General features: G+C 37.1%; 3 protein-coding genes across 5 annotated transcripts in view; all 3 read right to left on the reverse strand.

The window, feature by feature from the left end:
• Nucleotides 1-278, reverse strand: part of LOC104827025 (putative cyclin-D7-1) — a 2,409-nt gene extending 2,131 nt beyond the window's left edge. For both annotated transcript variants that reach the window (XM_010560038.1, XM_010560037.1), the window contains exon 1: nt 8-278. In XM_010560038.1, the coding sequence (XP_010558340.1) occupies nt 8-229 (222 nt within the window). In that variant the 5' untranslated portion in view covers nt 230-278. The remainder of the gene's footprint in view (nt 1-7) is intronic.
• A 1,547-nt stretch (nt 279-1,825) lies between these two features.
• Nucleotides 1,826-4,451, reverse strand: LOC104827026 (PRA1 family protein A1-like). The gene is made up of 8 exons (XM_010560039.2): nt 4,143-4,451; nt 3,671-3,711; nt 3,510-3,588; nt 2,855-2,941; nt 2,687-2,775; nt 2,492-2,563; nt 2,294-2,408; nt 1,826-2,097 (listed from the first exon to the last, which is right to left on the reverse strand). The coding sequence occupies exons 1-7, from the start codon at nt 4,298-4,300 to the stop codon at nt 2,305-2,307; spliced, it is 630 nt and encodes a 209-aa protein (XP_010558341.1). The 5' UTR covers nt 4,301-4,451; the 3' UTR covers nt 1,826-2,097; nt 2,294-2,304.
• A 3,285-nt stretch (nt 4,452-7,736) lies between these two features.
• On the reverse strand, nt 7,737-11,733 carry LOC104827027 (BEL1-like homeodomain protein 9). Of its 2 annotated transcripts, none has more exons than XM_010560041.2 (4): nt 10,820-11,733; nt 9,200-9,543; nt 8,705-8,765; nt 7,737-8,387 (listed from the first exon to the last, which is right to left on the reverse strand). In XM_010560041.2, exons 1-4 carry the CDS (start codon nt 11,525-11,527, stop codon nt 8,175-8,177), a joined length of 1,326 nt encoding a protein of 441 aa, XP_010558343.1. In that variant the 5' UTR covers nt 11,528-11,733; the 3' UTR covers nt 7,737-8,174. The 2 variants fall into 2 exon arrangements, with proteins under 2 accessions (XP_010558343.1, XP_010558342.1); XM_010560040.2 differs by having other exon boundaries at nt 7,737-8,419; nt 10,820-11,732.
• Nucleotides 11,734-13,026: the final 1,293 nt, after the last annotated feature.

Raw genomic sequence — 13,026 nt, forward strand, 5'->3', positions numbered from 1 at the left:
GAACCGCTCGGTGTCTTGCGTGGGTCAAGTCCCTCGAGACGAGAAGCTCCACGTACTTATCTCGGGGAGTGTAAGAGAGTTCTCTCTCCAAATCCACAGAGATGGCTTCAGTGTTGTCACAAGAGCTGTGGTGGAAGATTCCGCAAGATTCTAGGGCTTGAGAGGGAGAGAGCCAAGATTCGTCGCAGAGGAGATTCTCCATGGAATCTAGGTTCCGATGAGGTTTCATTCGTGAAACAGAAGAAAGAGAGAGAAGTGGAGAAGAAAATGGTGGGGAGTTTCAGGGACAGTTATTTAGGAGAGATACGTGGGCTTGGTTGTTGTTGAAGAGATCTCACCAAAACCAAACCGTCTTCTCCGGTTTTATCGAACCGGGTTCATAGTATCACGTTCACGGTTCTGATATTTTATTCTTTTTCTTATATATTGTTCGATAGAAAAGGTTTAGATTTTCAAAATAGAAAGATTCTTCTAATTATCAAAAACATATATCATATGATTTATCACTTTACTATATAATAAACTTTGTCGATTACATCCAAACTTAGATAGTTCAACCTGTAAGAAAGGAGGCGCAAAACGTATATCCCGTCCCGAATTCGAACATCAAATTTAGGGAAGAAACTTATATTCCAAATCATCTAACTGGTTTCCGATTACAGGATTAGTTTGGATCCCGGTTCAAGATATTCGGTTACAAAAAAAAACTCTATCGGTTACACTTGTACTTAATAGCAAAGAAACAATTATAGCACAAACTAATTCATTTTCACAAACACTAATATGGGCATGCGAGACTCTGAGCAATGTAACTAAATTAGGCAATATATAGATATATGGATTTTGTTTTCCAAAATTCTTAATTGATATTCATGTGCAATTTTAATGTCGTTTTCCATTTGGATTTAAACCCATTTTTTTACTATTTTAGTGCTATGAATACAATGTATTAAATGATTGGGAAATATCCATATATATATGTACATTAATGTTAAATTATTTAAGAGTCGTATTTTTAATAACCGTATAGGAGGAGGTTGGGTAGGGGAGGAAGAAGGTGAATAAATAGGAAGCGGACGTGCCACATGAACAGAGGTAAATGCTAACAAGAAGATGGCCATATTTTTTTTTAACGGCTGTAAGTAACCAACCGCGTGAGCCCACGAGTCTTTCCCCTTATTCATCTCTTTTGCATAATTACCTGCCACGTCATCTCCATAAATATACATACAGCTTTTTCTTTGTATAAAAATAGTTTTTAAAAAACGACATAATAATATACATACATGATGATGATGATGATGATGATACATGGACATGAGGAGCTTAGTTTTTTTTTTCTCATAGCCTAATGGGCCTTGAATGAGAGCCCACAATCTTGATTCTTGACGGCTCACAATCGCGATTCATGATGCGCGTTTTCACAAAACGCTGATCTGTTTCGCCCTCCCCGAACCTTCTAACCCAGCTAGAGGTTTTCTATATCGGGCCTATATTGTATTGGGCCTCATGGGCTGAACATAGTTTTATGGGCTTTGAATATCGGGCTTCCAATTTTGAAAATACTACCTACACCTCATGATTATGGAGAGTCTTCATGGGATGTGAGAGCATTAGTTCTACATTTTGGCTTATATATAATATATACACACGTGGAGATTAGTTCTACAATTGGTCATCTTCATTTTATAGTTATATTATTTGAATTTTCTTTCCTAACAAAATATTTAAAAAAAATAACTGGGACAAAAACTTAATAGTTGAGATACGTATAGTATTGATTGAGGCCATTCCTTATCAAATTGGTCCAATTGAGGCCATCAAGGAATTGGACTCTCGTGGAATTCTATACCAAAACACTGTCCAAGGTTATCATGTCGACCAGATTTTTTTTTTATAAAAAAAAATACTAACTGGCTCTACAATCTGATAAAAGGAAAAAGGAGGAGGAAGTTACATACAGAACCCAACCAAAGACACACTGCTGTTATTACAGTCTTAAAGGGCTTACTACATGGATGAGGATACAATTGATCTGGAAGATGAAGAGACTTGTTGGGTATTACCTCAAATGAAATACAGATGCTGTCCAAGCACCTGCAAGTGAAAATCTATCAAAACTGGCACTACTGACTATGTACTGATATGATCCACAGAACCTTAGTTTCGGTTTTAGATTTAAACGGTCAGAGTCAATACACTATAGGACTGGCAAAGAATCACTGACTGCGAAGGGTTAGCTTCAAAAACACAAGACAAATCATTCATTTATGGAAGATTTTATAGTACTTACTTGGGTTCTGTCTAAATGTCAGTGTAGTTGCGCCACACTGCTCGGAATTCCTCCCTGAATGTGTTCAGCCGTGCCTTCAAGTTTGGTGTTCTAAGGCTTGCGTGGAGGATCGTTGCTGCAATGCAGAAAGTGGAGCGGAATACAGAGATATGTTGTATGAGTGAAACACTAAGATTACAATTGCACCAGATGACATACCCAGAAGTCCAATGAGAAGTGCCAAAGACACCATGAACAGCCCACATGAGATATACCAAAGGACAAAACTCACTGTCATTCAAAATTGGCAAACCTTTAGATAATGGTTGGTAGAAAATCCAAACTTGTTCATCAATTGATACTGCACATATAGAGTGGAGGAAGATGAATATATATAATATACTGCCAACATACCCAGTGAGAATGCCATGACAAATACCCAACGGGGCTGACCACATATATGAATTGATCTTTTTGCTGATCTTCTCCCACGAATGACAGGACTGTATACACAGAAAAATAGTCAATAAACCAGCAAAAATGAAGGGATAACATAATAGAGCACACGACAAACAAACATACGTCAAAGGAGGCCTCATCCTTGCAGCTAAATGTGGAGAGAATTTTCTGACAGTCCGTGTCACCTTCTCACTAAAAGCACCTGCAAAGCTGTACATTGCAATCATCCGCAGACAACAAAGAACCAAAAGCCCATCACACTTCCAATCAAAATCTCCAAGATACATAAAACAAATACAAGAATCACTAGTCACAGAAAACAATTTGATTAGATACCAGCAAGCAGAAAAACCATGAAAAACGTAAGAAAGACAGCCAGAGAGAAGCCAAAAGAGAGAAGAAATAGATCCCCTTGCTTTCTAACCCACCCCAGAATTATACTATAAGGAAGACTATTACAGTAATTCATACACAGGATACAATCACGATCAATGAAAAATCAGTGAAAATTCAGACCATTCGCACCAGAAGACAGGTTTTGATATGAGCAAAATGGTTAGAAGACATAGAACTATTGGTCTAAGATAAACCAACAGACCCGAATAAGGGTGACCAAACAAACCTTACATTTAGCCATGCAAAGTGTTACAAACAAGACATGTCGCGAAGTAATGGAATCTCAAATTTCATGTGTCAACACACTCAAGACCCGACACACATTTGAAGATATCCACGAATACCGATCATGTATCAGAGAAAAAGAAGTAAGGAAGGCAACCTGTCATTCAGAAAAGCCACGCTTAGGACCGTCAAAAGAGCAGCAACAATCGCTAAGGGCCTTGTAAGGAATCCCAATCCTGCAAGTAGACTTGACCTTTAAAAACAACGACATAGGTGGATAACAGGAAGATACACCTCCAAGACAATTCCTTAACATACCGAGTATGGCAACGATCATGATGAAGTAGTTTGTGCGGTAGCTGAAAAACAGATGACAAGAGCTATCTGAGAACAGAAATGAATCTGGTTGCAGAATTCTGCTTGGTTTGAACAGATATGAGACACACAATAGCCTACAAAAAGAAAAAATGGCAGCAATCTCTTTTCCTGCAACATCACTCCTCCGCTCGCAGTTTTAAGCTTTGCAAAGTAAGGAAGATAGAAGAACGAATTCGTACAACAAAAGCAGTGAGGTGTCTCTTTAGACTGAGTTTCACCAGAACGATACTCAGCAAATACCGTCCAGAGACTCCAGAATCCAATCGTATCATCAGATCCGAACAACTATGATACCAACTACAAGACATATGCCATGTTCAAACACCAAATTGAACAAACAAACGTTCGAAATGAACGATCAATCGAAGAACACACAGCTACCAAGCAAGTTATAAACCGGCAGAGATCGTACTAGTAGAGGTTGCATTTGAGGCGACTATCCCATTTCGCAAAGGATTTGGGAACGGTGAATCTAGAGAAGAACTCGGATAGCGGACGCGGCGGCGAAGACCAGTCAACCTCCCGGAGCGCGTCGACGAGATCCTCGACCGTCACGTTTCCCCAATCCATAATCTGAAATCTTCGATCAGTTTCTCTCTTCTCCAACAATCTCCGGCGAAAAAAAACCCTACAAATCAGGACCTCCGGACGCTCGGACGACGATGATCCAATCGGACCTTACGAAATCGAATCGCAGAAAAGAAAATGAACCAAACGGAATCGTGCACGGATCGTATCGTAAAAAAGCTTGGAAAATGACGAAAGCTGCTAACGCCACGTGCCAACCTCTGCCGATCGAAATTACATAATTGCCCATCTTCCAACCTTTGGTCCGGTTCTATGTCAACTAAAATGCCAGAGCATTTACCGAATTCGGTATATAGCCGGTTTAATCAAGCTAATAAACTTAATTTTCTAATAAAACTAATGTACGTATAGGTCTTGAGAATTAGTTTCGTATTAATAATTGCTATATACACTATACAGTACATATGTGTGTATGACAACGGATCGATATACCACTGTACGAGTGCGTGTATATACATGTGTTTTTAATTGTTATATGCTTCGGTATTCTTCTACAAGCTAGAAAAAAAATAAAATATTGCTAGACTATAAAAAAAAAATTGTAAAAGCAATTTTACTATATGATTGCAAGACTTAACCATCCATCATATCAAATGTCGTTTATGATTAGACTATATGATTGATGGCCATATTCTATGAGTACAAAAGCATTACATTATCTTCAGAAAAATGTACGTACGTGATCATACACGGCGTGTGTGTATATATATACATACATACATACATACACGAGTATATGTTAATCATCCGGCTATTAATCCAGCAGAAAAAGAAAAACAGAAATTTGATATATTTAGTCTTGAACTTACCCAGTTGAACGACTGTGTATGTATGTATGTATGTATGTATGTATGTATGTATGTATGTATGTATGTATGTATGTATGTATGTATGTATGTATGTATGAGGACTGATGGGAGCAGGTAGACGATATGGTCATTGTGCGTGCATGCGTGCGTACTGCGAGGAAGAGGTAATCCGCATCCCGAGGATTAAAAGCTTTACGTACATATATAACTGTGTATATATACGTATATACATGCGTGATGCTGCATGAAGCTTTAAACCTCAGGATGCAGATTACCTGGTCCTCGCCAATACATCCATTGAAAACCCGCCATTGTTGCAAGAAGAAGAAGAAGAAGAAGGGGGTCTTCTTGTTATTTGTTGTTGATATTATTTTGTTGGTGCTGCTTATGGTTATGAATATATGTGTGTATATATAAGGGTTCATATGAGAAATGGTGCGGAAGAATGATGCTTTATCCCAAAGGTATAATGCTTCGTGAACAGATGCCGAGAAGCAACACGAAATCTTGTAGTTGTCGACTGCGTTTCTTGGTCGCATATTCTTTGTATGTCTTGGTCTCGTAATGCATCGATCTAAATCTAAATCTAAATCTAAATCTACATGTAAAATCAATGTGATGGAGAGTGTAAGCTATACGAGATTAATAAAAAAATATTTTTTATTTTTTATTTATTAAAAAAATTAATTAAAAAAAAGAAGAGAAATCGAATACGATATAAATATTTGTGCCCACGGTTACTCCGTCGTCTCGGAATTCTCGGACGCGTCTCCCTCACACACGCACACAGCTCGTCTCGCGCGAACCCCCCTCCTTGTCACGAATGCCCGCGTCTCTTGAAACCTTTGAACTCAACTAGAAGCTTCGAGATCTTCATTTTAATACTCTAATAAATAATGATAAATCGAATAAAAACAGATGTTTATAAAAAAATAAACATTTGTTTTGAATAAAAATTGAGTAGTTATATTTTTTAAAATAAAAACGTAGAAAAAAATAAATTTAAACTGAAAAAAACGAAATAGTCACATTTATCTATAATTAGTTGAATAACATCTATAAATATCCGAATTGATCTCGAATTAAGAATTGATTGAATATAATTTTTTTTTAAAATTAGATAAAACTAACTTGAATAAAAATAACTTTAAAACCAATCAAAATATTTTTTTAAAATGAATAATTTTTTTAATATAAAATCCGATGTATGAAGAACATAAACCAATGGAAAAATAAATCAAAAATAAAAATAATCAAATTAAAATCAAACCCAAATCCAAATAGTTCAACCAAAATCAAACGGGAAAATGGTATCAAATTTATAGCGAGATGGCATCAAGAGGTGTGATGGAAAAGGAGGGTATGCAACATCAAATCATCAAAGAGATTCTGTTCTTTTTAAGAGCCAATGATGGGAGCTTCGAACATTTGCTTTCAAAGAGGACAATGATCTTTGATGTGAAAATTTATTTTTTGACTGCTTTTTCTTTGTTTCTCTCATCAAGATCACGACATCTTCCTTGGTAATCATATGAACCGATTCCCTTCTTTAATTTCTCGAAATATAGCCCGACAAATTTTATAATTAATTTATAAATTTAATCTTAATTATAACTCTTTTCTAGGCGCAATTTGATGAATTAATCGCTTAAATATAATTTTGCAACTTAAGAGTACCAAAAAAAATGATCCCTTTTTTTTTACAAGAAAATGAACTATTTTCTTAGAATGATATATATATATATATGTATGTATGTATGTATAAATCTACCACCTAACACATGAGAATGGACCGTTATATAAAATAAAATTGAGCACAAATCATGAAAAAGGGGTAGGAGAATAAATTCTGAAACGAAAATATTTTAATTTTTTTAATATCTAAAATGAAAACGAAAGGGGCAGCTTCTTTGGTAGCAAAATATTGTGTCCTCCATAAAGCTAAGCTAAGGAAAGCTATATAACATTTTTACGTGTTATGCCCTCATGGGTTCTTCCCTTTTTCACTTCACTACTTGTGGTGCTAATCGGATCTATCACGACCATTTATAGAAATCACACTGAAATCTTTGTTTGTTACAATAAAAACGTAAACTTCACACAACAAAAAGTAGTTTGGTACTATCGAATACTCTTTGCGAGACAGAGGGTTCGGAACCTTCTATCTTGCCAAGAGTATTCACTCTTGTGGCATCAACTTGGATCAAGAATGATTATTTCTGTCGATCCAAATATTGAACTCAATCTTTTATATCCTCAAGAACACAAATTTTAGGAATTTACACTGGTCCTTGAAATTTTCGCACATGGTTATTAGATTAGACTATTAAATCTTCGAAATATAAATTAGCTATATCTAGTATAATTGGTAAACTTTAGGGTGGTAGACTAAATTGTGTTACTATCCACCATATTGAAATAGATTCCATTTGGGTCGGACCACAGATTTCGTGACTATTTTTCATGTTAGTCTAGTATTCATAACTAAATATCGTTATTAAAAAAACGATAGAGAGCAAGTACATGACGATAAATGGATATTTGATATTAGACGCGTAGTTTTAAAAAAAATAAAATTAACGAGAAAAATATAAGAAAAACTATTAAAGTATGGAAAAGAAAAACAATTGGAAACACATCTGTAGATTACATAAGAAAAATTGTAAATTAAATCGAGTGGGAAAAAATAAATTCGATGGAAACTAGAAGTAAGACCGTTGTCGCTAGGGTTTTGAACTTTAAGACGGATTACTTTCCTAGGGATGGTTTTTTTTTTTTCTCGGGAAAGTTGAAATTTTCTCGGAGAATACCCCGTATACACAAACCAAAACGACAATAACATTTTCGGACATGTACTTCACCCTACAAAGTCACGAAGAAGCTGATTACTACCACTACCAACAAAATCCTTGCCAAATTGACGATTTTGCCCCTCAAACCCGCCGCCGCCTCCGAGGCCGAACCGCTGAGCAGCGTTAACCGGAAACGGCTCTGTTAACCCGAGACCGTTGTTCTGGTGATGAAGCCCTAACGTCAACGACACTCCGTTAGTGCTCAAAACGGGGACGTTTTGGGCATCGTACGAGAACCCCAACAAATCGTGACCGGAAAAGTCGCCACCGGGAACGTCGTTTCGGGCTCTCTTGAGCAGTGACGTGTGCTGAGCCGGTTTTTCGCCACCGCCGCCGCTCTGTGAAGCCGATTTCTGAGATTGTCGTGTCTCGAGCATGTGTATCTCTTCCACCATTGGCTTCCATAACCTAACTCGTGCGTTTATGAACCAGTTTGATACCTAATTCATATATGTAACTAACTTTCAATATATATATATATATATATATATATATATATATATATATATATACAGAGCCCAACGTGGTTGACACTACTGACTTTAGGCAAAACACCACAGTCGTGGAGAATAATAATATGCATATTATGTATGTATGTATATATAGACACCCATGTGTGTATATATATATATATATATATATATATATATATATATAAATACAGTGGGAAATGACAGAAGAAAGATAAGGAGATTGTAAAGAAGAGGGATGATAGAAAGTCAAACCTGGTTTCTTGATAGACCGGTCTGTTTAGCCAACATGAGCTTGTCCGTATCAGTCGGGTACCTGCAATGTCGTCTTCTACTATTATACATCTCTATTATATAGTCACACACACATACATATATATACATGCATAAAACGACAGAAAATAAAAACATGATCAAAACATTCGACACGTCCCATCTAAAACATACGTCCAAAACACATACATATCAATGGCTCACAAGAGATTCTCGAGTTAGGCCATAGACAGAGGGTTCCCCACTCAATTATTTCCACAATTATATGCATACCTTGAATTGGCTTTTCATATGGTACATGCACGTAACTCACTACCACGTCATATTTATCTTAATCTCGAACCAGAAGAACACGCATTTTTATCTAATTCACCACGCACGAACCATTGCAAGATTTTCCGAGATTTAAAGCGCAAAGAGTAGAACACGATAGTGAAATCGAAAGAACGAAAGAGAAAAAAGGCGAAAATCACTTACGGGTGCAAGAAATGGTCGAAGAGCCACGCCCTAAGGACAGTCACGGCATGTTCAGGTAGACCACGGTGTGGCTTCCAGACAGGAGGGTTGTGATCAGAGAATCCATGTCTTCCGAAACCCAGAGACTCAACCTTTTCAGAACTCATCAACTGCCCTTGTTGTGTCTTATTGTTTGTGAACTGAATCTGGTCCGTGATCGCGTTCTTCAGGCACTTGAAGTGCTTGGACAACGCCCTCAACGCCAAGCTCGCAAAAGGCGTGGCATTTGCCAGGCCGGCCACGCACTCGAACGAGGCTACGATGGCTTGGATCTGCTCGTAGTATTGCGCGTACCTCTTGTAAACCTTCATATCGCATTAGAGAGACTGAGATTCTGAATGACATATATGGAAATGGAGACTTATCATAATGACGACTGAAGTATAAACATGTGTCCATCCCTCTATATATACTTGAACTAGAATCATGAATGTAAAAAAATAATATAAGGTTTGCAATACGAAGGACGTATTCGGACCGGTCCAAACCCCATATAGACAATATGTCGAACCATTTTAGTGACCGATAAATACCAACTTGCACCAATTTCGAAATCCTTTGTTTCTAAGCCCGAGAAAAACTAAGCAAAAGCTGCTCGCTCTGTCACATGTTACATTTAATATAACCATATTTATATTTATTAATAAAAGATATTCGTAATTGCATAATGGTGCGTATACATCTTTCCATACATAACAATATAATTAAATTTATCATTTGTTTTATAAACCCTTTTTCAAGTTCGTGACTTCCCATCAAATACATTAATGCATAATTTTGTGCATATATTCCTCTTCCTAGACCAGCTTTCCGGCAAAAGGGAGAATTCTCTGATCACTTAGGCCACGCTAAATCTGTGTCCCTCAAATGATAGGAATCTAATTCACAAGTGATAGAACAAAGAGTCAAGGAAAGCTTACATATAGAGTAATGTACTTTAGATTCTAACAACATATAGTATATATATGATTATTTATATCTTACGAAGATGGCGGAAATGGGCTCCTACGACAAAATACGATTCGCTGCTATATCTCATTCTTTATATCGAGACTCCAATAACTTTTGTCTTCCAAGTATCCAAAGGCAATAATAGAAAAACGAACTTCTTGTGCATATACATTTATACATATATATATATATATATATATGTATGTATGTATTGCTAAAGGAACCATATTCAGTGTCCGACGATTCGCTTCATGCAAATATAAGCAACACTTAATTAGAATATATGATATATAGCATAGTAAGTAAAATAAAATATTCGAAGAACATATTTTAATGGCATTGGGTTTCCATTTCCAAGGAAGAACGATCTTCATGAAACACATATCGTTCATCACAAAAAACTATCTACGGGACAAAAACTCGACACTACAAGACAACTATGAATTAACTTCTGATTTTTCTGTCTCCCGACTATAAGAAGTTGCGAACCAAATTCGATCAACTCTTGTTACGAACGTCAAATTATATGATTCGGGCACACGTTAATGGTGATCTATTCAAAGTTAAAAACAATATGAATTTGTTATTCAAGATACCATTTTTCCTTTGGGAGTGAATTTTTGTACATACCTCGTCAAGCATGGAGATGAGTTTGGATTTCATCTTATGGGTCTCTCCTCCGACGCCGGAGCTCGCGGCGACATTCTCCACCGTCGGATCAAACATCGAAGACGAATCGTCGTCGTCGATTCTGTCGGAGTAAATCTCACGGTCCACATTGCAGAACTCCTCAAGCAACTGTTGAGCTGGCCACAAGAACCTCGACCCCTTCAAGATCGAAGCGTAGCCCGTGAACGGACCAAGTGGACGCAACGGGCCTGAGCCCCTCGACGCGGCGGATCCGATGCAGCCAGGGACGACAACATCGTACCCGGTCCCGAACCTGTGGAGATCGTTGTTGTTGTTCTGGTGGTCATGCCCGCGGTGAGATGACAAGGAGAGAGACAAAGGCTCGGGCTTAAAGACAAAAACGTCTCCGCCATTGAAGGCCTGGTCGCAAGCTCTGTTTCCGGCGACAGCGGCGGAGGAAGAGGGCGGAGAACCGGCGACAGAGACTCCGCCGAGAAAACCCATGAAGTTAGCGAGGGCGTGGGGCTCGCCGGCGGCGGAAGAGAGTAAGTCGGCGTCAACGAGAGGGAAGAGTGCGGCGGCGGAAGGAGGAGGGTGAAAGTAGAAGTGGGTTTGATCGAGAGAAGGGTTTTGGGAGTGAGAGAGGATGCGAAGTTTATCTCGACGGCTCTGTTGTGGGACATGGTAGGGCTCGAACGCATCCGCCATGGATGCCCAGGGATAGAAGCAGAAAAAGAAAACTCTTGAGAGAGAGAGAGAGAGTAACAGTGGAAGAGATATGGTGATGCTGAAACGAGAGGTTACGGCAGAGAGAGAGAGAGAGAGAGAGAGAGAGCTTTCTATGGTTTATTTTTGAAGCACGATGGAGATACACACGAAATTGCGCACACAAGATCTCAGTTAAAGACTGTCTGCTTTTCTTTTTCTCTCTCTTTTCATCATACTCTATTAATACTTCAAGACGCGTCTAAAGCTATACTCTCCCCTTCTCTAACCCGATTATGTCAATCATAAATTATATATATAATATATATGTTAATATAAATTAACTTGGCAAAAAAAATATAATCATCTAAACAAAGAATTTATAGACTTTGTGGTAGTTAGTATATGAATGGTATTTCAAGTTATACGACCGATAATATGCTTGATCTCTTGTCTCGCTTAGTTCTTTATGTAAGCCTGATTAGTAATTAATCAGTATAATACGAAATCATGATATTTCAGTCAATAAAGAATAAATACTTTCTTTGGGGGAATAAGAATGAAGAAGAGTACGGGAAACCGGGAGGAAGCGACCGGCTATAGCCGGTAAATAAGTTCTCTCTCTCTCTCCGACCATTAAACTTTTTGTCGTTTTGTGATTTTTTTTTTCAAAACGGAAAAAAGTGTACATGCGAATTTATCATTGTAACTCATATCAACGCCATTTTAACAACTGTCGTTAAAAAATTTACGAACTAGACCACCATTTGAAAGATATAACAAGTTACATAAATGTCGTCGTAAATTGTATGTATATATATATATATATATATATCAAAAGTATTTGAGATTAAGACATTCATGGATATAAAGTATATTTATCTAATCGTTAAATCAAGGGCCTTTTTCTAATCTCATTTATCTTTTTTTTTTTTTTGCGTTAATAAAATGACTAAGTTTAATCAATAAACACTGATAACCAGAAATCAAAATTTTAAACGCAGAATATAAATATTTGATTATCATGTATTGTTAGAATTGTTATAAAATGATTTCAAAATCCAATGAAACGATGGGATGTACACACAAACTCAAAATTCCGGCGAGAACAAACAATTCTTTGTCTTGATAAATCACCATGTGCAATATAACAACAAATTATAACAAATATAAAAAAAATCGTGTGTTTTCGTCAACACTGCCTTCCATTTTTGTCACAGCTAGTGTTTCCTTATGAATAATTAACAATTATAAAGAATAACACTAATTAATGATTGTAATGCTAAAATAAGCATCTTTCATTTAATAAAAGTAGAGGTAGCCATTTCGGTTATTAACCGAATAATCGAATCGAACTGAATCGAATAAGACATAACCGTACCCGAACCGAATCCGACATCAAAACCGAACGGTTATGATATCCTTAAACCTGAAAAATCGAAACCGAAACCGAACCGAACCGAATAAAAAATAACCGAAAAAACCGAGAGAATAACCGACAA

The sequence above is a fragment of the Tarenaya hassleriana genome, unplaced genomic scaffold (assembly GCF_000463585.1).
Source record: "Tarenaya hassleriana unplaced genomic scaffold, ASM46358v1 Cleome5, whole genome shotgun sequence".
Lineage (NCBI taxonomy): Eukaryota > Viridiplantae > Streptophyta > Magnoliopsida > Brassicales > Cleomaceae > Tarenaya > Tarenaya hassleriana.